Genomic DNA, 25,327 nt, shown 5'->3' with positions numbered 1-25,327 from the left:
TCTATTATCTTTTACTACCCTTACCCCCTTTCCCAGCACAGGGTAGCCAGCTGGTCTGAGAACTGGTTAGCCTGCTTCCTTCCTAGGGAGAGTTGGCAGGTATGTAAACAGCTTATGAAATACAAGTTCCACTGACCTCAAGGATACGATCGCCACGGCCAAAGGCGCCTAGCCTTCCTGCTGGACTGTCTGGCAGCACATTCTTGACAAAGATACCGGATACACCGCTGCGGCTGTCGACATGCCCGCCGTCCTGCGAATGCCGGAAGAGGTCGACGTGTCCACCCACGATGCTGATGCCCAGGTTCCGCTGCTGAGGCAGCTCGCGCACCAGCTCAACCTCGCGCTCGGGTCCCCACTGCTGGTGCAGGGGAGAGGACGGCTGCAGAGTGGGGCCACCAACGGAAGGTGACAGCAGTGGTGATGGCGTCCGTGCCGGCCACGGGGGCTGCGGGGAGGCACTCGGGCTGGGTGTCGAGGTCAAGCTCCGGCTGGATGGGACCAGCAGCTCTGCACAAAAAATCCAGTGGATTTCTTACTTAGTACCTCAGACAGTAGTGCACAGAGATCGCATGTATATATAGCAACATACAAGCACACATGAATGGCTGGAGAAGATGGAATAACAGTTGATTTAATTAAAAACGGAGGAGGCATACTGCTTGAAAAACTGGCAGCTCTATATACGAAGTGCCTATCGACTGCAGGGGTCCCAGAAAACTGGAAGAATGCTAACGTTATACTAATCCACAAAAAGGGAGACGTTAAAGAATTGAAAAATGATAGGCCCATTAGCTTACTTTCAGCATTGTATAAAATATTCACCAAGATAATTTCCAATAGAATAAGGGCAACATCTGACTTCTGTCAACCAAGAGAACAGGCTGGCTTCAGGAAGGGATACTCTACAGTGTATCACGTTCATGTCATCAAGAAATCTGCTGAGTAGAATAAACCCCTCTATATGGCTTTCATAGATTATGAAAAGGCTTTTCATTCAGTAGAGATACCAGCAGTCAAAGAGGCATTAGGTAATAAAGGAGTACAAAAGGCATACGTGAATAACTTGGAAAATATCTACAAAGATTCCACAGCTACCTTGATTCTCCATGAGAAAAGTAGAAAATTACCTATAAAGAAAGGGGTCAGGCAAGCAGACACAATCTCTCCAATGCTATTCACTGCATGCTTGGAAGAAGTATTCAAGCTAATAAACTGGGAAGGCTTAGGAGTGAGGATCAATGGCTAATATCTCAGCAACTTTTTGTTTGCAGATTACATCGTCCTGTTCAGCAACTCTGGTGACGAGTTACAACAAGTGATTGAGAACCTTAACACAGAGCCTATGAAGGAGTATGTTTACCTAGGTCAATTATTCACAGCTCATAAGAAACAAATTTACAGAAGAATAAAAATGGGTTGGAGTGCATACGGCAGACATTGCCAGATCCTGTCTGGAAACTTATCACTTTCATTGAAAAAAAAGGTGCACAATCAATGCATTCCACCGGTGCTAACATATGGGGCAGAAACTTGGAGATTGACAAAGAAGCTCGAGAACAAGTTAGAGACCATGCAAAGAGCAATGGAACGAAGAATGTTAGGTGCAATGTTAAGAGACAGTAAGAGAGCGATGTGGATCAGAGAGCAAACGGCTTTAGCCGATATTCTAATTGACATTAAGAGAAAAAAATGAAGCTGGGCAGGCCATGTAATGCACAGAATAGATAACCGGTGGACCATTAGAGTTACAGAATGAGTGCCAAGAGAAGGGAAGTGCAGTCGAGGATGGCAGAAAACTAGGTGGGGTGATGAAATTGGGCATTTCGCAGGCGCAAGTTGGAATCTGTTGGCGCAGGACAGGAAGAATTGGAGATCGCAGAAAGAAGCCTCCGTCCTGCAGTTGACATAAAATAGGTTGATTATTATTATTATTATTATTATTATTATTATTATTATTATTATTATTATTATTATTATTATTATTATTATTACAAAGCTGGTGGTACCACGAACACTGACTGCGTAGTAGACCAGTTAATGCGAGGTCAATGCGGCGAAGCCTGCATTGCCATTTATTGCCATGAACTGGCAATAAAATGCATGGTGTCGAGCACAGTGATTTTTTTCCCGACTCGCTGCGCTCCATAGCCGCCAGCCAATGCTGCACTAACTGCTTCCGGTACGCTTGCTTGACGCAATTAATGATGCTGGCATCCAGTGGCTGCAGCCGGCTTGTGCCGTTGGGTGGAAAAAAAACCTTTATGTTCCTCAGGCTGCACGTGTCGGGTGGGTGGCACGGTGCGTTGTCCAGGAAAAGCAATATTTTTCTCGCCTTAGCACCCATTTCGTTATCCAGCTGCTGCAAAAAATTGCTGAAGAGTGAAAACATCATCCACGCCATTTTGTTGAAGTTGTAGCTGCACGGCAGCGTCTTCAGGTTCTTACAGCACCGTGGCTTTGGAAACTTTCCAACAACGAGCATGGGCAGCCTCTCAGAACCGTCTTCGTTAGCACAGAATAGTGCCATCACACACTCTTTACTACGCTTGCCACCGTGACAGCTGTCACCCTTAAAAGCAAGGGTTTGCTCGGGCTGCATATGGTAAAAAATACCACTCTCATCGGTGTTGAAAATGTCGCAGGGCTTGTATGCAGCAATCATCTCCGGCACAACTCTATCCACTCGTCCACCACCGAAACGTCCACGGAAGTGCTTCCTCCGCAGGAGCGGCTGTACACAATCCTGTTTCGTTTTTGTAAAGCGGTCCAGCCACCCATTCGATAGCTGAAAGTCGTCGATGCTCAGGCGCAATGCCACAAGGTCTGCCTTTTCTTTCAGAGTGGTGCCGTCAATGTCGATCGCAGAGCTCCGTGCTTGACGCAGCCATTTGACGAGAACTTTTTCTAACTTCTCATGCTGTCTTTCTTTTGCCGCTTTTCACTTGAGCCCGAACTTGTTGGCATTCTGCAATATTACCGCTTTGTTTGCCAGGATCGCCTCAAGCGAAGATTCAAGTATCTCAACGTCCCGGGCAATGCTGGCTTTCATGGCTCCATGCCACTTTTCCACTTCCTCGATAATATTCAGCTTATCGCCGAGCGACAGAACTGTCCACTTTGGGGACATCGTGCATTGCGTTGCTCCACACAACTTAAAACCTCCGCTGAATACGGGTCACTAGGATTATGACAAAGAACACGTGCGATAAACCTAGGCCTCTCCACGCTACCTTGTCGGCGATCTGCTGCTGGGAAACTGGAAGGAGAGAAACGCTTCTTCAATGCGACGAGAGGCAACACCGCCGAGAAGAGAGGGAGAAAGTGATTGTGGAGAAGAAAAGGCACTATTTCAGCACAGCGGGTGTTGCGGGCGGCTGCTGGTGGGGGGGGAGGGGGAGTAGAGAAATGCCTCCCCAACGCGACGAGAAGCAACACCGCCGAGAAGAGAGGGAGAAAGTGATTGTGGAGAAGAAAAGGCACTATTTCAGCACATCAGGCATTGCGGGCGGCTGCTGGTGGGGGGGAGGGGGGTAGAGAAACGCTTCCCCAACGCGACGAGAGGCAACACTGCCGAGAAGAGAGGGAGAAAGTGATTGTGGAGAAGAAAAGGCACTATTTCAGCACATCGGGCGTTGCGGGCGGCTGCTGGTGGGGGGGAGGGGGGTAGAGAAACGCTTCCCCAACGCGACGAGAGGCAACACTGCCGAGAAGAGAGGGAGGAAGTGATTGTGGAGAAGAAAAGGCACTATTTCAGCACATCGGGCGTTGCGGGCGGCTGCTGGTGGGGGGGAGGGGGGTAGAGAAACGCTTCCCCAACACAACGGGAGGCAACACCGCCGAGAAGAGAGGGAGAAAGTGATTGTGGAGAAGAAAAGGCACTATTTCAGCACATCGGGCGTTGCGGGCGGCTGCTGGTGGGGGGGGAGGGGGGTAGAGAAACGCTTCCCCAACACAACGGGAGGCAACACCGCCGAGAAGAGAGGGAGAAAGTGATTGTGGAGAAGAAAAGGCACTATTTCAGCACATCGGGCGTTGCAGACGGCTGCTGGTGGGGGGGGGAGGGGGGTAGAGAAACGCTTCCCCAACGCGACGAGAGGCAACACTGCCGAGAAGAGAGGGAGAAAGTGATTGTGGAGAAGAAAAGGCACTATTTCAGCACATCGGGCGTTGCGGGCGGCTGCTGGTGGGAGGGGAGGGGGGTAGAGAAACGCTTCCCCAACGCGACGAGAGGCAACACTGCCTAGAAGAGAGGGAGAAAGTGATTGTGGAGAAGAAAAGGCACTATTTCAGCACATCGGGCGTTGCGGGTGGCTGCTGGTGGGGGGGAGGGGGGCAGAGAAACATTTCCCCAACACAACGGGAGGCAACACCGCCGAGAAGAGAGGGAGAAAGTGATTGTGGAGAAGAAAAGGCACTATTTCAGCACATCGGGCATTGCAGGCGGCTGCTGGTGGGGGGGGAGGGGGGTAGAGAAACGCTTCCCCAACGTGACGAGAGGCAACACTGCCTAGAAGAGAGGGAGAAAGTGATTGTGGAGAAGAAAAGGCACTATTTCAGCACATCGGGCGTTGCGGGCGGCTGCTGGTGGGGGGGAGGGGGGTAGAGAAACGCTTCCCCAACACAACGGGAGGCAACACCGCCGAGAAGAGAGGGAGAAAGTGATTGTGGAGAAGAAAAGGCACTATTTCAGCACATCGGGCGTTGCGGGCGGCTGCTGGTGGGGGGGGAGGGGGGTAGAGAAACGCTTCCCCAACACAACGGGAGGCAACACCGCCGAGAAGAGAGGGAGAAAGTGATTGTGGAGAAGAAAAGGCACTATTTCAGCACATCGGGCGTTGTGGACGGCTGCTGGTGGGGGGGGAGGGGGGTAGAGAAACGCTTCCCCAACGCGACGAGAGGCAACACTGCCGAGAAGAGAGGGAGAAAGTGATTGTGGAGAAGAAAAGGCACTATTTCAGCACATCGGGCGTTGTGGGCGGCTGCTGGTGGGAGGGGAGGGGGGTAGAGAAACGCTTCCCCAACGCGACGAGAGGCAACACTGCCTAGAAGAGAGGGAGAAAGTGATTGTGGAGAAGAAAAGGCACTATTTCAGCACATCGGGCGTTGCGGGTGGCTGCTGGTGGGGGGGAGGGGGGCAGAGAAACATTTCCCCAACACAACGGGAGGCAACACCGCCGAGAAGAGAGGGAGAAAGTGATTGTGGAGAAGAAAAGGCACTATTTCAGCACATAGGGCGTTGCGGACGGCTGCTGGTGGGGGGGGAGGGGGGTAGAGAAACGCTTCCCCAACGCGACGAGAGGCAACACTGCCGAGAAGAGAGGGAGAAAGTGATTGTGGAGAAGAAAAGGCACTATTTCAGCACATCGGGCGTTGCGGGCGGCTGCTGGTGGGGGGGAGAGGGGCAGAGAAACGTTTCCCCAACACAACGGGAGGCAACACCGCCGAGAAGAGAGGGAGAAAGTGATTGTGGAGAAGAAAAGGCACTATTTCAGCACATCGGGCGTTGCGGGCGGCTGCTGGTAGGGGGGGGGAGGGGGGTAGAGAAACGCTTCCCAACACAACGGGAGGCAACACTGCCGAGAAGAGAGGGCGAAAGTGATTGTGGAGAAGAAAAGGCACTATTTCAGCACATCGGGCGTTGCGGGCGGCTGCTGGTGGGGGGGAGGGGGGTAGAGAAACGCTTCCCCAACGCGACGAGAGGCAACACTGCCGAGAAGAGAGGGAGAAAGTGATTGTGGAGAAGAAAAGGCACTATTTCAGCACATCGGGCGTTGCGGGCGGCTGCTGGTGGGGGGGAGAGGGGCAGAGAAACATTTCCCCAACACAATGGGAGGCAACACCACCAAGAAGAGAGGGAGAAAGTGATTGTGGAGAAGAAAAGGCACTATTTCAGCACATCAGGCGTTGCGGGCGGCTGCTGGTGGGGGGGAGAGGGGCAGAGAAACATTTCCCCAACACAACGGGAGGCAACACCACCGAGAAGAGAGGGAGAAAGTGATTGTGGAGAAGAAAAGGCACTATTTCAGCACATCAGGCGTTGCGGGCGGCTGCTTGTGGGGGGGAGGGGGGCAGAGAAACGTTTCCCCAACACAACGGGAGGCAACACCGCCGAGAAGAGAGGGAGAAAGTGATTGTGGAGAAGAAAAGGCACTATTTCAGCACATCAGGCGTTGCGGGCGGCTGCTGGTGGGGGGAGGGGGGTAGAGAAACGCTTCCCCAACGCGACGAGAGGCAGCACTGCCGAGAAGAGAGGGAGAAAGTGATTGTGGAGAAGAAAAGGCACTATTTCAGCACATCGGGCGTTGCGGGCGGCTGCTGGTGGGGGGGAGAGGGGCAGAGAAACGTTTCCCCAACACAATGGGAGGCAACACCGCCGAGAAGAGAGGGAGAAAGTGATTGTGGAGAAGAAAAGGCACTATTTCAGCACATCAGGCGTTGCGGGCGGCTGCTGGTGGGGGGGAGAGGGGCAGAGAAACATTTCCCCAACACAACGGGAGGCAACACCACCGAGAAGAGAGGGAGAAAGTGATTGTGGAGAAGGAAAGGCACTATTTCAGCACATCAGGCGTTGCGGGCGGCTGCTGGTGGGGGGGAGGGGGGCAGAGAAACGTTTTCCCAACGCGACGAGAGGCATTGAGATGAGACCCGTGTCCCAAGAATGCAGTCAGGACGCTGTCTTTCGGGTGATCGAGGAGAGCCTTTTTATTCAGCGAGCGCTCCTTATATAGGCTCCGTGCATCCCGTGATCCACCGTGCAGACACAGACGCTGTTGGCATTTCAGTTTCAGTTTCAGTTTATTTGTCATTCAAAAAACAATGAGTAAACAACAAATAGTATGCACACCTCTCCCATGAGGTGTTGCGTGTACATAACAGAACACATAACTGATTCCAACACAGACTCCACCGAGAAGAGAGGAAGAAAGTGATTCTGGAGAGAAAAGGCGCTTTTTCAGCACAGTGAGCATCGCGGGCGGCTGCTGGTGGGGCAGAAAGAAACGAATGATGAGACGAGGCAGGGAAGAAAGCTGCACCGGAGCAAACCAGTCGAGGGGTGTCAAGTGCTCCGCATGCAGAGATGGAGCTAGGAAAGAGACCCGCAGCACTTTACTTTTGTCCGCCATTCCGTTCCGTGCTTCACGAGGGTCGTCGTATAATGCGGGTCAGGCATAAAATTGCATCGGATAACTGGGGTTTTTAATGCATTGCTTCTATGGGGACTTCACTGGGACTGCGCTAATCCATCGTAAAGCCTGGGTCGTCGCAAAACTGGGGGACGTATAACCGGGGTTCCACTGTATTTCAATTGTTAATGTAGATAACAAAAACCTGAAGCAATTCAAACACGACTTTTAAAAAAAAATGTGAAGCGTGTTTCTTATATGGGTAAACTGTGCAGAGGGGCACCCAAATGCAAAAGGTCAATGCAAATACTACAACCAAGCACAAGCTTATGCAGCATGATAACTCAGTCACAGATGCATCTGTGAGCCCAGGATTCCAATGATAAGATATCGGTATGCAATGAAAGTGAGAAGGAGAAGGTAAAATAAAGGTAAAATTGACCAAGGATGCCTCCTCTTGGACGAATTCAGGCTTAGACACGTCAGATACACTATGCAGTAAGCAAACAACTAACTGATGTATACTTGAGAATGCTCAGGTTCCATGGCACATTAGAGGCAGGTAAATACTGCCAAATGAAGCAAAGCTGTGTTTGAGTTTTATTTTTCTAACTTTTTTTTCTTTCTGCATCTTCTTTGCATTCAGATAACCTAATAATTCTATCAATTTTGTAGGTCCTGCCAAGGCTGAATTACTGGCGGTGAGGTGCACCAGTGTTATTGGCAAAGGTACAAATGACACACTGTGAAAACCAAGCACTCATGTTTTAACAGTGTTCATCCTTTAAATTATTACTGTAGTAGTCTTTCATTGGGACCAATCACTTTAAGCCCGAGCATCAAAGAGGGCTAACGATGCCCTGTTGACATGTACAGTAGTTTGGATAAATAAATTTTAATATAGATGAATAAATAAATTAGGTGCTTGCTTAGAAGACAGAGAAACACAACTGCTCCTATTGTTCTCTAAAACAAGAAAAACCCATTCATTTCATCCAGCACGTCACAGAAAAGACTAATTTCACAGATTTACTCACATGTGTTTCTTCTTAAATAATGCATCAGCATTAGTAGCGTCCATGCACAGTTGTTTACTTTTAAATAACAAAAAAGTTGTGCATGATACGACTGCATTTGCACAATGGAACCATTTCATAGTTGTAAAGCTAGATCTTTGGCAAGGCGGTTTTGGATGCTTATGGCAGTATAGTCTTTTCTGCAATTATTTTGTTTTCCCCTTTCCCATTCCCCCGGAGTAGGGTAGCCAACCGGACGTTATTCTGGTTAACCTCCCTGCCTTCTGCTTTTCTCTTTCCTTCCTCCTTTTCTGCAATCATCATGTACATGCGCAATGTGGTATCTTATGAGATGAAGAATGTAGACATTACTCTCATGATGAAACCAGGCGCAAAAGACAAACCTCAGCCTGTGAGCCCTGACTGATGCCGTCATTACTTGGCCAATGTGCGATGCCGCGAAGCCCACTTGCAAACGAGAAAAACCGTCTTTTGAACAAGTAGACCAGAGAGATAATTTGGGCTAGCTTTCAACATCTTTGTGGAAACTGCATCTGCTCCACCCTCAGCATGTCCCCAACGTAAAACTGCCGCCAACTATGCAAACGTGCAGCGCTCACCTTTCGATGATGACATGGAATCCCTAAGTGAAGGCACGTACGAAGAGGCAATGTTGTGCACTGCTGCCACCATCGTCTCCATGTCAGGAGCCGTTGAGTGTCGCCGCGGAAGCGATAGGTTCAGCAGACCGGTCGATGGCACAAGTAGGGATGTTCGCCGAGGTCCCGGCTCTGACGTACCCCTGTATGCCCCACCCACACACATACCACCCCGGGGAGAACAAGATGAGCACAAACACAGATCCTTCAGCTTCGCTGGTGGATTAGCCAACCGCCAGGGAAGCATCTAACAAGATTAAGAGGAGAAGCCCTTCTTGGCTTCTCGCACACCAGCTCAACAAAACACACGCACACAAATAAAAACACAAAAATAAACAACGCAAACAACAGCCACCATAAGTCCTAAACAAAGCACAGAAGAATGTCACAGGTACAGTACAGCGGTGTCCTTGCAGTGAAGACTGCTGAAAGCAAAAATGAAGATAGGTAAAAAAAAATAAGACAGGAAAGAAAAGGAAAAAAAGCTCAAGATGTGTACAGCTGCCCTGCATGCAGGAATGCTGACTTACTGCAGAACAAAATTTATGTTTGCTAATAGTCTGGTTTATTTAACTTCTTTAAATTGCACCCAGCTGAGCTTTCAACCCAGCTAACCATCTAGCTAACATATGGCATGTCTGCTCAGTTGATTTATTTATTTATTGGACGATGAATTAATTGCTCAATTGATTGGTTGATTGATTGATTATTACTCTGTAGTTTTAGAAGTACCGGCCTCATACTTTCAGTTTCACACTCTTCTCGCTAAAATGAAAAAAAAGAAGAATAGAAATCTGAAACTATTCGTAAATTTTTACCAGTTGTGGCTCAAGGCCTTAAAGGGCGCCTCATCAGGTCTGGCCATTTTGAACTGACAAGCGCAGTTCATACAATGAGCACTAATCACCGTGTCTGCCAAGTATTACATCCCTACATGCCACGGAAAGAGCTAAAATTTCAAACCAAATGCCGTTTACCCTTCTTGTGGACGCCGCAATCCCAGTCAGAGAGTCGACGTCAATCGCACAAGTGCGCCTATGTACATGGCAGTGCCGTGATGTCACTCACAGTGACACGTAACTTTGAAAATTATTTCTGATTGAAACATCAGTTATTTGTTTAATCTGTTGCTTCAATAGACGAATTAAAATTTACAGAAGTAATAACATAGAAACCAAATGTTTGCATGTTTTTATTTCCCTTCGTACTGGAGCAAGAGATATGTACTTCTGTTTTGTTTGCTTGTTCCCATGTCGTGCAGTCACACGCACAGAGAACGAAACTATGTCATTTTCTACCACCTTCCAGCACCGCGATGACGCTCTTTTATCCAATCGCGTGTGCCTCAGTGCTCATGCTTGCGGCTCCGACTTATACCGCTAATCAGGCGTTCTCATGCAGAGCACCCAAATGCATGAGAAACCGTCACCGGAAGTGTACCGCTGATCAAAAACGCAAAGAGAAGGAGAGTAAACAAGAAAAGAAGACTGGGCTCGTGACGTATGCGCCACGCACTCTTCCAGCTCCAGCATGGGAGAATGCAGGGAAGGAATTTCACTTGCAGAGGCTAGATGAGGGAAAGTGGAGAGAGTGTCTATGTTGGCGATGACGCTCGCCTCCTGAAATCATGGGTTCGCGGGACTCCAAATATTTCTATCTCTGCTATTAACGAACCAATTTGAAAACTTCTTGCGGTAGGACACTCCTTAGAGGGCACATAACTTCCAGCATCTAACCAAAGTTTGCTATGTGGCCTGGTGAGGGGCCCTTTAACTCTTTCCGTGCTGTACCCATTGTGCATTGTTAGCCCGCTAACGATGGTTCGAAACGCCGGTTTCAAGACTTTCCGTGCTGCCCATGGAGACACTGTGCTATCGGACGTGAAGGAGAACTATTCTTTCGTTTTTTTAAGCAGTTTGCTTTTTCCCCCCATGCGATGATTTCTGAATGCACTCCGAAGTTTTCAAGATCATCAAAGCAGCAGGCAAAAATGGCCGCTTGCTTTCGATGGTTTGAAACGCCCCTTTCGAGACCTTCCGTGCCACTCACAGACACTCTGCGCCATGGGACGTGAAGCAGGAGAACTATATTTTTGTTTTCTAAGCAGTTCACTTTTTTCCCACAAGGTGTTAATCTTTTAATGCACTCTGAAGTTTCGCGAGCTTCAAAGTAGAAAGCAAAAATGGCCACCTCAGGGAGCGGCGCGTGCACTTCGAAAGATCGCAGATCTCATGATTCCACTGCGTTTGCGGCTGATTTTATCGGTGGATCGGACAGCAGCGAATCTGAGGATGCTGTCCTTTCGTCGGACTTTGATTCTGAGAGCGACAACGACGCAAGCCAGCCCGGAATATTGGCAGCCGCAGCCTGGCACGCCAAACTGTAGTGCTCGCACTTAAATTTTTTTAGTGGAAAACCTGTTGAATGAAAACTTTCGATTTTTTGGGATATAGTGCCTATTAGATGGCAATACACTTTGTATATCTCATAATGTTTGTTACATTTTTTTCTTAGTACATACAAGCATGTCTTCACAAACTTTGTTCAATTTTATCCCACAATCTTCATTTTGGCAATTTCTATCTCTTTTATGACATGCATCTCGTTAATAAACTTTTATGTGTGAAAAGTGCATTCATTCTGCTTTTTGTTTATGTATTACATAAAATATTGAGTGCAGTAGTTCTTTGGGACAAAAATATCTGGCTTAACCTGCAAAAAAGCACCTATTTACCCCATGGTATGGAAAGAGTTAAACAGCACACTAATTGGCTGTAAATTTAATCCAAACAGTGGAGGAAGAAAGAAAAAGAAAAGACACCCTCTGAGGCAAACGTACCCAACATAAAGCTACATTCAATAATACACATGCTAACCAAAATATAGTTCAGAAGGCATAACGACCAAGGGTGTTCATACTATATAAACATGTTTCACAAAGACAGCGTAACTGTACCAAAAAGTCATGCAAAAACATTAACTCTGTAATTACACAGAATAAAATTGAATCATATGTTTTCCTGCTCAAGGTTGAATTATTCAACAACTTGAAGGAGGGAAATGTTGATAGCATGAATGTTAAGCAAGTTCATCAGAAATTTACAAGTTGAAGTTTCACCCTGCTACTTCCCACTAAGCTTCTCAGATTGGTGCCCTCACACGGGCTGGCTCACGCTGGCTTCCTGTAACCTCATACATTAGAGCAACTGAACACGGCACAGTGACCAGATGGTAGTTTCAGTTTGATGAGACAATCCTCTCTTACTTTTTGTAAACTGCAAGGTTTGCTATTTGAGGCAAATGTAAAGACTAACTTTGTAACATTCCCAGACCTGCCAACCTTACCAGTTGTAAGATACTATGGTCAAAGCCTAAAATAAAAAAAAAAATCGATGAAAGAAATACTAAAATTGTTTTTGTTACTCAAGATGGTAAATGTTTATTACTTTTTTTTTTAATTTGGATGAGTTTGTTCTGTAGGGACACTGTGAGCACACACTCCGCTCTCTTGCAACAGTAACAATGAACTGCACCTACACAGAGAAATATTTGTAAAGGTCAATTGCGAAATACTCATGCAATGGTGGCTGAAAATTCAGTTGTTCATATACACTGTTTAAAGAGTGGCTGGCACTGCTGTGGGCAAAAAATCCAGCAGATATGAAAAATCTGGCTGAGAAATCAGTCAGAGACTGTTTTGAAATTTATTTCGCCCTAAACCGGATGCAAATAAAAATCCCAAAATTATTGGTGCAAGCTCTAAAAAGTGGGCATTCTACATTAAAGTGTATGCATACTGCTGAAGTTAGGTGGATGGAAATGTTTCCTTGCATGAAAGCTGGGCCATTATGGCATATTTAAACAGAACAATTATGAAACAAGTTACCAACAGAAGTAAAAAAATTATTTGTTACAAAACTAATATTCACTCTGTCACATTTTCATCACTGAATCAATGAAGACACAACATAGGTTTATATTGTCACAATATTTTTTCACAACACGCTCATTATGTTTATGTAGAATGATCTAGTCTATAGTCTAATGAACTCTTTTTATGTAGGAGTTAAGGGGTCCCGCCTATATATTATGCCAAATGTAAAGCTATCCATGCAATAAAAGAACTTGTGACATTACATCATTATTCCCCCGTTTCCAACTGTTAGTTGACTCGGCCTCAAGATGCCATCTGTCTAAAATATGGTCCAAGCAATGTGGTGACTCCATTAGACAGGCAGGTGTTGATACCAGGTTCAATGCCTTGAACCAGAAAAATTCTTCAGCTGTGAAGGCTGCTACATGAGGAGAATGAAATTGCCTACTCTACAGCATTGTATTCAAGTTAAGCCAATTTTTTTTTTTTTAATGCATGAAACCTTCTTTCCATCGCAGGTTCCTGATAAACAGTTGCATATAGGCTAATTGGTTCTTGGTCATGTATGTGAAGTTGAGCTGCACGGTACTAACATGACAAACACAATTAAGGCACCACCTTATGCTGTGTGATTGTGTTTTAATAGTATGCACCTTGTTAGCACCATGCAGCACAACTTCCCATCAATAACAGATTTCTCTAACTACCATAATAGACAGCGCACAACTGGGAGCAAAAAATAAAAAATTAAATTATGGGGTTTTACGTGCCAAAACGACTTTCTGATTATGAGGCACGCCGTAGTGGAGGACTCTGGAAATTTAGACCACCTGGGGTTCTTTAACGTGCACGGGTGTTTTCGCATTTCACCCCCATCGAAATGCGGCCGCGGCGGCCGGGATTCGATCCCGCGACCTCGTGCTCAGCAGCCCAACACCATAGCCACTGAGCAACCACGGCGGGTAACTGGGAGCAGACAGACAGAGAATAAGAAAGACGCAAGACATAACGTTTTGTTTCACTGTGTTTCATGTGTTGCCCCATTGTTTGTCCATCTGTCTTCAATGGCTAAGTAAGTATACCCAACTTGCCTAAACCATTACTGCACTAATATTTCTTCGGAACCTATTTGACTGATTTATACATCTCTTGTTTGCAAAAATCATGGTGCGTGACGACAGGCATAACAAGAACTCACGCTTTGACGACCTCCTCCTTGAAGCCATTCACCTTGCGCAGCTTGACCTTCTCCACCAATGGACTTGGTGGCGCATCAACCGCCTCCCCTTCCACCTCCCTGAGATAGTTGATGCTACAAAGACGGTTGTGCAAAGAGAGAGCCTGTGATGAAACTTTCGCCGCAGATGAGACATAACACGGTATTGGATTTCTTGTGGCTGTTCTATTTTTTGTCCATGATCAATTTTCACTGCCTAATTGCCTCTGTCACATCATTGGATGGCCGCTGCGGTGCCTGAATTAGTAATGCACTGTTCGCGTAATGCAAAAGATGTGGGTTCGGCTACCACCTGCGACAAGTCGTTTTTCGTACACCTTCATTTCCCGTCTCCTTATTACTGTTAGTTGACTTCAATTAAAACATAACACTTAATTGTCTTTTTCGGTTTCATTGTCTGTTTCGTTCACACAATTGTAACTAGTAGATATACAGGGTCCATTATGAAAGTAATGCGCGTGATTTTATTATGACGCGACTATCCATGGCAGCACGGTAAAACCGGTCGGGAAATGTGGCGAGGGTTCTACCCTGCCAACGCAGCTGGTCGCCAGTTTACTACGAGCAGTGTGAGCGGATAACACAGCGTGATGGAGCATTTAATTGAACAGCGATACGCCACAAAATCTTGTGCGAAGCTCGGAAAAAAATGCAGCTGAAACATTTCAGGTGCTTCAAGAGACTTTCAAGGACGACTGCATTTCAAGGTCACAGTCCGGGAAATGGCACAAAGTGTTGAAGGAGGGCCAGGAGGAGGTCGCCGACAAACTGTTCTGGACAACGACCAGAACCTATGAAAACGTGGATCGTGTGCGCAAAGTTTTCCGTTCCGACAGTTGATTGAGCATCCAGCAAATTGCTGACACCCACACATGTGCACATTTGCAGTACATGGGCTAGGGACCGAGGATCTGCAAATGCGCAAGGTCTGTGTGAAGCTTGTGCCGAAAGTGTTGACAGAAGATCAGAAAGAACTTTGAGTTTTGAGCTGTCAAGAATTCTTGGATTTGATTCAAAATGAGCCGGACTTTTTTAACTCTGCCGTAACTGGAGACGAATCCTAGATGTTTGAGTACGACCCAGAATCGAAAAGGCAGAGCAGTGAGTGGCACACAAAATCATTCCACCGCCCCAAGAAAGTGCGAATTAGCAAGTCTCACATCAAAACGATGCTCCTTGTCTTCTCTGACGCCCGAGGAATCGTCCATCTTGAGTTTGTACCGCAGGGAGAAACTGTCCACTCAGGCTTTTACCTGGAGGTGCTCAAGAGGTTGAACCGTCAGGTCGCGCGCGAGGGCTGACATCAAAGACACGGTCAAGCTCCACCATGACAATGTCCCCAGCCACACGTCCTTCATCATTACCAACTTCCTGGCCTGGAGCAACACCCCAGTGGTCCCCCATCCCCCTTACGGTCCCGACTTGGCTCCATGAGACTTTTTTTTTTTGTTTCCCCAACTGAAGGAAGTGCTGAAAGGAAACCATTGGGAGACCGTGGAAAACATAGAAAAGCATGTTACAGTGTTCCTGAGAGACATTCCCATCAAGGACTTTCACAGTGCCTTCCAGGCATGGCAGACACGTCTCCGCAAGTGTAATGATGCAGGGGAGAGTATTTTGAAGAATTTTGACCATTTGTACGGGTCCGGTCAATAAATCGATTTTTCCCAGAAAATGCGCACTGCTTTCATAATGGACCCTGTAGAACATTAGGCAACTCACAAGACCACACTGAGATCCTGTGTGAGGGCAAGGATGGCAGCCACTTCGCCTTGCGTCTTCTCCGAGAGCATCTGGTCATTGATAGAGAGCACGATGTCCCCGACGCGCAGTTCTCCGTGCCTGGCTGCCGCTGAGCCGGGCTCCACATCTGAGATGGTCCAAATTCCATGCTGCCAGCGCAGCTTCAGACCTGCTTGCCCCGATCACAATAAAAACAACAAAATATGCAGATCTAAACAACTGCTAAAGGCTTACGTCATTTCAAGGTGCGCAGTCATCGATCATGGCATCAATCAGTCATCAACAAGAGAGTGCACAGCAAACCCAAGAAGGGAGGCAGGGCGAAAGCACCTGCCGACCAAACAGATGTGCTGGACAGGAAAAGAAAGACACAGTGCATGTTGTGTCTTGATTTGCATCAGCAATAAGCAAATGTGGTGCATCATCCAAGTAATGTGCGTAAGCTGCATAAGAGTTGCCCTTTGAATGCAGCTAATGGTCAGTTATGCCTGTAGATGTCTAATAATTAGCGCAGTGCAATAAATATGTGCTAGTCGAGAACTCATTAGCTTGATTTTCTCAGTTGCTGTCAGTTGGGGTTAGTTGCCGAATGCCAAAGGTATAGAGTTCATTCATTCATTCATTCATTCATTCATATACTCTCAGGGCCACCAGGGCATTATAAAGAGGAGTGGTTAGCTCTTAAATAACAATGCAGAAATGGCAGTCTTGAATGAAGACTCATCGGGATTGCTAGCGATGGAGGCAGGGATGTGGTTCCAGTCAGAGGCAGTCAGAGACATGGAGGAATTTGCACACTAGAGTGTATGGCGGCTGGGCACATAGACTTTCAGATTGTGATCAACGCAGGAGGAAATGTATAAAGGGGTAGTGACAAGTTCATGTTTTAGCTCTGGAATATGATAAAAGATTTTTATAAAAAAGGCACAGCCAAGCACCTTTCCGCCTAATTGCTAAGCCAGGTAGCTGGAGAGAATGCTTGGTTGTTGACATGTTTATGCTGTGGCGTAGCCGGCACAATAAAATATCGAGTTTGAAATGATTGAAGGGAAGAAGATAGAGCAGAACAAGGATCCCACATACATTAGCCATATTCGAGTTTTGACCTGACGAGAGTTTTGCACAGGTTTCACTCTTTTGTTGTTCGAAAAGTCACTTGTATGGCAGTTTACAGCCACTGCCACGAAGTGTTTTAACCACATGCAAGTTTACCAAGAGGTAAGCCCATGCAACAGAGGACCCGCCGAGTAAAGCAAGAAATTTGGCTAGTTGATGTTCATTCATCTTGTAATACACTAAATAAAAGTGAGTACAACTAGTAATGCGAAAAGACACGCCAGACAAGGACGCCAATGTGTGAACTACCACCTGGTTTATTGCCGATTAAATATTGCCCGCATATGGGTCAGGGTCAGGTGAGCATGCACAAGTGCCTAGGTTAGAAAGACAACAAAAAAGAGAAGGGAGAGCCAGGCTTCTCCACATGCTTACATGACTGCCACCAGAACATGGGCAATGTCTCATTGACCATAAACCAGTTGGCAGCTTGTGCCTTGTTGTCCTTGCCTAATGTGTCCTTTCGTGTTATTAGTAGCACTCACTGCTCCACAGAACAAAGAGCACTCGCTACGTGGCACCAGGGTGAAGTGAAGTACAGTCGACGACCGATTTTATGCGAAGCATATTACTAGAGCTCAACCCAGCTCCTCAGGCGCGGCGGTGTCGCCTTCAATACCACGTGACACCGTGACGTCAGGACAGAGGAGAAACGGGGCTCCAACTCGCGCAGTCGCCTTCAAGGCTGACCACGTGACGCTACTCACAACGAGATTATTAAATATTTCTACATGTCAAGAAGGGTGTTTCCACCCCCTCACCCCAAGTTGAATAGGGCGCAAGCCGTTTCGCTTCGGCTCGTACAGACCAGCAAATCCTGGCCGTCCGGCGTGCCCGCGACCGGGCCGGTGGACTAGATCTGCCGGTCCCGACGTGGGACTAGCCGGGTGCGCGACGAGTTCGCGTCCTCGCCGGACCTACAATAAAGTTTATTCACTCACTCACCACGTGACACCGTGACCTCACGACAGAGGAGAAACGGGGCTCCAACTCGCGCCGTCGCTCGCGGCGGTATATAAGCAGCTGCGCTTGTTTCTAGGTGGCTTTGGCTCAACTCTTGCAAGATGCGCTGGGTGGGAATCGAACCAGGGTCTCCGGAGTGTGAGACGGAGACGCTACCACTGCGCCACGAGTACGATGCTTCAAAGCGGTACAAAAGCGCCTCAAGTGAATGCGGTGTTGCCTTAGAAACGAGCTGTTTCTAAGGCTCAGGCGTGCGTCGCTTGCTCAGGCGCACATTTCGTTGCCGCGCCGAACGCTGCGTTGCTCGACGCTCACCGCGTCCAATGCGGGGCGCGTAGTCGCTGCGCCGTAGCCCATTGTCTTACACCCCTTGGCGGGTCGACGGGAACGCTGTCGCGTTCCACTCTTGAAGGCGATGCAGAGTAACGCATGAGTTGTTTCTTCGTCTAGCCGAACCAAATATAGCCAAGCAACAGCAGTTCACCAGGCTAAACAGTGGTTCAACAACTAAAATAAAGGCTAGTATGCTTCGCATCCTGGGCTTAACCTTAGCTAAGCCACAGCCATTTTTCGGACCCTCAAGGGACTGCAAAAATGTCCGAAAAATCAGGCTATCCGAAAAAACAAATGTGCCCCCCAAAAGCTCAATTTATTGCTTACTATTGAGTTAGAGGCTGGAAAAAGTGATTAATGGTCTTCTGAACCATGCTTCGCTTGCGTGCAAGCAGGTCCGCCTGAATTTCGGCGAGAGTCGTCGCGTAAGCCACTGACTCTCTTTCGCCGACTCTCTCTCTCGCCGACTCTCTTTTGTAAGCCGACGAAAGAGCTGTGGCCGCTTGCATCAGCTCGGCTTGTGTCGATCGCACTGCTGCAGGAGAGTCGTTGTCGTCATCATTCTTGGACTCTGCAAGCACTTGGTGAGTGATTTCTTCATGCGACAGAATGTGGTTTTCGCGTCTCCACAGCACGACCACGACTTGGCCTGCTCACTAAGCTCGTCAACATACGGCAAACTCAAACAGGCAATCGAAGGAAGAAAGGGAAAAAGAAAGCATCACGTTACGGCAGTGACGCAGTTGCAGAAGCAGAAGCTGCTAGCATATAGCCTCAATCCAGCGTCCTAACAGCTGAGGAACCGCCATGCAAGACCGGCACCGGTTTCGAGGCTACGGGAGGAAAATGTAAACAAACAAGATGGCGGCGACACAGCTCAAAATGCGCGGCAGTCGGCCCGGCTGACACTTGGAAAGTCCAAAAAATCGAACAGCCCTCCCTAGAATGTCCGAAATTTTGAGCCACGCAATACATTGACTTTATGAGGCATGTCCTGTGGCCGGGAAAAAGTCCAAAAAGTCAAGCATGTCCAAAAAATTAGGCGTCCGAAAAATCAGTCGTCGACTGTACCCAAGGGCCGCAGGAGGCCTTCGATGTTTTGGCACACAGGATACATTTAGAGATCCTGTAAACTGCAGTGCCGACTCACCCAGGGATCCGCCCGTGTTGTGCAGAACAACGGTCCCAGAAGACGCCTTCCATAGCTCATCTGGCGGCTGAATGGCACTGATTTCATCCGAGTCGGCTGATATAGAATTCTCGGGTCGCTCGAGCTGCAAGAGAAAAGCATCACGGAAAAGAAGTTAATGCCATAAAGTGACCACTAGCCTTAAATAAATGTCACATTCCTTTAAACTTCTAAGAAGCCTTGTAAAGAATTGCTTACAGTACGATGCACTCTTAAAGAGCACTGCTATTTAAAACTGAATTATATATAGCTTACAAATTTATTCAAACTCTGAAGGAAAAAAATATTGATGATGTGACATGTTATACAAGTAATCCATTGATAAAAAGTGATTTTCCAGGCTTTAATGTGATGCATCCATAATCAGTGTTGAGCATGTGTTTTCTTTAAATGAGAGCTTTAAGTGTAGCGACACTGTATATTGCTTGTTTGGCCACTTATACACACATAAGATGTATATTTGTAATGTAGGCAGCTATTAGCTTGCTTCTCAATCTTTGCATGACAACTTGCACAAGCTTCAGTGCCATCTTTTGTGTTTTCAAGAAAAACAACTTGAGTTACAACAAACCACGATGGCCAATGGCTCGTGGTCTAGCCAAGAAGACTGGGTCCCTTTTACAAATCATTAGGACCCCTTTGCTGACAAAAGCAAGGCAACAAAATTTGGGTTCCACAAGAAAATTGCAGCAAGGGCGGAGCCATTGTGTACATTTGTGCGCATGTGTTATAAAGACTTACAATTGCAGCTGTGCACTTAAATTTTTATATTTATGCTCATTCTTAGTCCCAAGTTGTTTCGTTTTCGCAGGATATGTTCCTCCCTTTCCAATAAGAAGCGCTGTCCAAAATATTCCACGTCCCCATTTATCACATCTGTCAGAACGTTCATAACCTCTTCACATTTTAGACTGCATAGCCTCAACTCAAGGTCATACATTTTTTTTACATCATACTCAAACAGCTATTTTGCATCCAAGCTGGATTTCAAGTGGCAAGTTCAACTATACTTCTAAATTGTTTCAACTTCCACAATTCTTCAATGCAGGGCATTGTTTTTCTTTCTCGTGGAGCCAATTTCTATCAGAACTTCACGAACAATGCAGCGGCTCCTGTGTAATTCTCGTGCAAAAGAAAAGAACAAGCATTACCTGCCTGTTTTAGCAAAGCTAACATATTGTCCCGGTGTTGCACCACTGAGGTTATGTTAGGCTTGAAGGGCTTATGTGTTTAGTATGCTCATCATAATACTTGCTAATAAAACCAGTTTTGAGGACTATAATTGGTACCGAACAAAGCCCCTGCCTCCTTTCCAGTAGACCTATTAGTTGACCTCATAGTTGACCCGCTCAATGCAGGTCAACCTTGAGACATCAAACTATATGTTCCTTGAAGACAAGAATAATAATAATAATATTTGGGGTTTTACGTGCCAAAACCACTTTCTGATTATGAGGCACGCCGTAGTGGAGGACTCCGGAAATTTTGACCACCTGGGGTTCTTTAACGTGCACCTAAATCTAAGCACACGGGTGTTTTCGCATTTCGCCCCCATCGAAACGCGGCCGCCGTGGCCGGGGTGAAGACAAGAAAGCACAAGACACAGTAAAAAAAACTTCTATTTTAGCCCCTTCAGATGCCAATGAGTTATGTCCATTGAAAATTTACTTTCATTGCATTGTTTGCACACAAAGAATTGTAAAAAGTGTAGTGCTACATTTTTTATGACATACGTCATGTGAAACCAAGAGACAATGACAAGGCTTCATTGTCTGCTCACTTAGTGTGGCTGTGACTAACCAAAATTGAGCCCTTCGGTTTCCCTTCTTCTCGTGGTGCTATAGTACAGATTAAGAGGTTTTAATTCTTCAATGTGTTGTGTCAGGCTTATAGACTCCTTGCGATAACTCCCTACAGGAATGAAGGATATAAGAACGCCGACTATTTCATGTCCAGCATACCCGGAAGACACCCATCCAGCCACTTGAAAATATATGCTGGATGTAAAACATCACGAAGAAACAATGAAAGAAGTGAACCCATTACATGACAAACTGACACCTAAAGCAGATACCCGGATGTCTACCCTCCAACTCTTTTTACCAAAACACCTCACACATATTATTTAAACTTGAAGCACAGGCCCAGTCAGAAGTGCTTCAAGATCTCTACAACATATTTCAAATATCATTATTTTTCATCAGTGCTTTTGTGTTTGATGCACAATCTTGGCGTACAGTGTACAGAACCCCTCAGGGGCTCAACACTTTCATGGGGAGCATGCACAATTGTGCTTGTCTCACACCAACTGCAAAAAAACACCAACTGCAAAGAGCTTTTATTGGAAACCAGCAGGAAACTGCTAGGCAGTGTTCTGTATATGCCAGATGTTTCACATGACCTCAGCCAAACTTCAGATTGATTCATTCATCCCTTTGGTTTAATGCACAAAAGCAACATAGCGGCTATGAGAGACTAAGTGGAGGGCTACAAATAATTTTGACCCCCGTGGGGCCTTTTTAACATGCACCTAAATCCAAGTGCAGGCACATTTTTCCATTTCATCCCTTCAAGATGTGCTGTCACTATGACTGGGAAGTGAACCCATAACTTCATGTTCAGCAGCAGGATGCTATAGCCACTGAGCAGTCACGAAAAGAATGGCACTTTGTAGAAGGGTGAAACCAATAAGAAAATTGCTCACAGCTACACCAAGTACCTTAGAATGTTCTTTTGTAGTGCACTCAAGCAGCTAATTATGATCACTTAAGCAAGTATTCATGTACTAAATTTATATTAGGGCATAAGTTATGTTCAAATTGAACAGCGTATTCAGAAACTCTCCATGCAATCAGTTTCATGAAGAGACACCCAATGCCAAGCTGCAAGCATGTTGCCTAAACTCTGAATTGACAAACAAATCTGCCCGCTTCCAACACTCTATCAGTTGGTGCTTACAAAATTTGGACATCTGTCCTTGGTTCTGAGTAACGAAGTCGCAATTTGGTTGCCTCAACTTTCTTTTTCAAACTGAACATGTTTAGCTAGCCAACCACGATTTTGTGGTTTGTTCACTCTGCCAGTGAGTTGGCATCTCACTGGATGTATTTGTGGATATATACATAAACATTAAATGCACGCTGGATGCGAGTTCCAGCAAATTGTCCTCCAGCATTCTGGTATATGCCACCAAGTGCTCCAGCTCATGCAGCACGAAACTTTAACACACAATGAGTACACTGGACACACTTATGTTTTGCATAAACAAACAGTAAATCACGAGATACAACCTGTACATGTGTCAGCTCGCGGATGTCTCTAAATTGAGCATATCTCTTAATAGAAAGGCAAATTAAATTCAACAGCTTCCTTGCTTCTATTACATTTCATATTTTGGGCTTTCTCCACTTCTGTGCCACCGGGTACATGCCCCGGCGGCACAAGCGTTTCAGAATGCTTATATTTAGATACATGTACTTCTTTGTGAATATATCCCTCATCACCATCCTTCTTCCACAACAAACATCTAATATCGCCTTAGACCTTGCGACACTGCTGCATCAATGTCCCTCACTGAGCATCTACTGGATTTAGTGTTTGCATTTATGCATACCGTGTGAGCAGTGTGCTGCATAAACACTGCACGAGATTAATGTTGTGACCTGTGCAGCAAAACACCATATCATTCCTGCACCGGTGTACAACAAATGAGTCATCATGTTGTCACTGTCACACCATCGTTGTCACTGTCGTCATTTTGTCTTGCTCCTGTCGTCACACAGATGCTCGTGTGACACACCCAATTGCTTGCCTTACGCAAATATGTTAGTCCATCTCATAACACTTTCCTAGTGGTGCCGGATAACCAGCTGCCTGCACAATACTTTGCGTCACATCAATTACCAGAATGCGTGGGGTCTGCAATATCTTTCATAAATTGATGCTTTCTCATGTAGAGTAATAGAAAACTGAAACAATGCAAATTATCTGATCTATTATGTTTCAGCAGTAGGTGACTCTCATCTCTTAGCTGTTCCTCAACATAATCAAGGGTTCGACGAAAGTCTGTCCGGTCAGGCATGGGTTAAAGTGAATGAGTCACTGAACAAGCCTGAAGAAGGATTGGCATTCCGGATCCTTCTTCAGACTTGGTCAGTGACTGCCATTCACTTGTTCCTCAACAAGTGAGAATTAGATGGTTCCATTTTTTGGCGAATACTGAAAAGTTTAACCTTTCACTACCAAGCCCGAGCTGTATTCGTTTTACCTGTTTGTGCCAATATTGCAAAAGACGAGCCATACTTGTGCAAGCCCCAGCTTCCTCTGCCTTGTTTGTCAGAAATGAGCCATGCTTGTCCACTCAGTTCTTATACATTTCAGTTTCAAAGCTTGTACACATTTTTCAATCCTTTCAATTCCTTTTACTACCAACTGTTCAGATAATTACATTCAAGTCTTACGTGTTTGTTAAAGAAAAGTCTCTTTATTTAGAGAAACTGTCAATCATTGAAATAAAAAAAAATCGTGGAAATCTTTTACACTTTCTTAGAAAACTGAACCTAGGAAGTTAAATGGTTAAGGTGTGCTTAATTAACTCACTTTGTTTGTGTCTTATGTAATACAGTCAAACATGAAAATCATGAACATAAGAAATTACTGGAAAATAAGGAAACAATTTCAAAGTGTGTCTCACTGGCATCGGTATAACCAATTATATGCTAATAATTAAATTCGGATATAATAAAGGTACATTTATGCCGGATGCGGCGCATTATAATGAGGTTCCACAGTATACGTATTTACTGTCAGCAAAAAATGTTCGAACCGTAATGTGCAAGTATCACACTTCTTTAATGTTTAACAGCAGATACAAAAAGACAACTAATAGCTTGGTTGTATAAAGTAGCCCTTTGGCACCACACCGACACAAAATTGGAGCCTCCGCCTAGAGAGCCTAAATTAGAGACTGAAATCATTTCACTTAGGGTTGCACCGTGCATTTGAATTGTAATGACAATTCAGATGAAGTCTGTTGCATTTAAAAGGAAATTCAAGCTCTATTGGCTGCCAGAGTGCAGACTTTTTGTTCACGTCAAAACATTTATGTTAAAATTCATGAAAACGCAAAGGTGTCAAAACTACTAGAGCATCACTTTTGCAACTTCTGCTAAATTCTTCACGGATACTGATACACTAATTCTGCACGCAGCAGCTAGCAGAAAATTTATCGCAGACACATTTACTATGTTAACTTACGTTTACACAATTTGCTTCTTTTATTTATGTCAACATAAAACATTGTAGTACAGTGTAATCTTGTTAAACTGAACCTCAAGGTACAGGAGAAATATGTTCTTATTAGCAGCAGTTCCATTTACTAAGAAGTGAAAAGGTTCGGCACTATATGTCATATACTATCTTAATGCTATCATAAGAAGCCAACAAACACTGACACCAAGGACAACATAGGGGAAATTACTCGTGCTTAATAAATGAAATAAAGAAACGATAAATTATTGCGAAGGTTGTGGGATCACTCCCCACCTGCGGCAATTTGCTTTTTCATCCACTTTCATTTATCCATTAATTTATTGTTTCTTTATTTCATTTATTAAAGGGACACTAAAGCGAAACAATAAATCAGTTTAGACTAATGAAGCACTGTTTGAGAACCCCACAGGCAGTCATTTAAAAAAAAATAGTTTGATTATTAGATGAGAAAATGAAGGTCCAAGTATCGGTGTTTGAATTTCCCGCCGAAACCCCAGTGCCGGTACGTCAGTGTGACATCAGGGATTCCAAAGTATGTTTTCGCATTTGGGCCACGTTGGCTGAATAAAGGTTCCCGAAACTTGCCATGTTTAATATTTGGTTCCTTTAGAACACAATGTAGTCAATCTGTGCCGCTATATATAATTAGTAGGCCCTAGAAGATGCCATCAAAATACAAGACGTCACAGCCCCCAGGTGCGGGAACTTAAGTAGGCGTTGCCACCCGTATTTCATTCTTGCGCTTTTTCTGGCTGACCAAACATCTTATCATTGTAAGAGTGGTATTTTTGGTGTTGTA

The 25,327-nt window shown here is 45.8% G+C and overlaps 1 protein-coding gene across 2 annotated transcripts in view; it reads right to left on the bottom strand.

Annotated features, from left to right (window-relative positions):
- The window catches only part of LOC142560752 (multiple PDZ domain protein-like), a 311,252-nt gene that overhangs the window by 162,226 nt on the left and 123,699 nt on the right, over window positions 1–25,327 (bottom strand). For both annotated transcript variants that reach the window (XM_075673072.1, XM_075673073.1), the window contains exons 16-20: window positions 19,219–19,342; window positions 15,636–15,825; window positions 13,875–13,988; window positions 8,764–8,945; window positions 137–510 (exon numbers count right to left, since the gene is read on the bottom strand). In XM_075673072.1, coding sequence (XP_075529187.1) covers window positions 137–510; window positions 8,764–8,945; window positions 13,875–13,988; window positions 15,636–15,825; window positions 19,219–19,342 — 984 coding nt within the window. The remainder of the gene's footprint in view (window positions 1–136; window positions 511–8,763; window positions 8,946–13,874; window positions 13,989–15,635; window positions 15,826–19,218; window positions 19,343–25,327) is intronic.

The sequence above is a fragment of the Dermacentor variabilis genome, chromosome 10, assembly GCF_050947875.1.
Source record: "Dermacentor variabilis isolate Ectoservices chromosome 10, ASM5094787v1, whole genome shotgun sequence".
Lineage (NCBI taxonomy): Eukaryota > Metazoa > Arthropoda > Arachnida > Ixodida > Ixodidae > Dermacentor > Dermacentor variabilis.
Note: the sequence above shows the minus strand (reverse complement) of the source record. Positions and strands in the feature narration are given on the sequence as shown.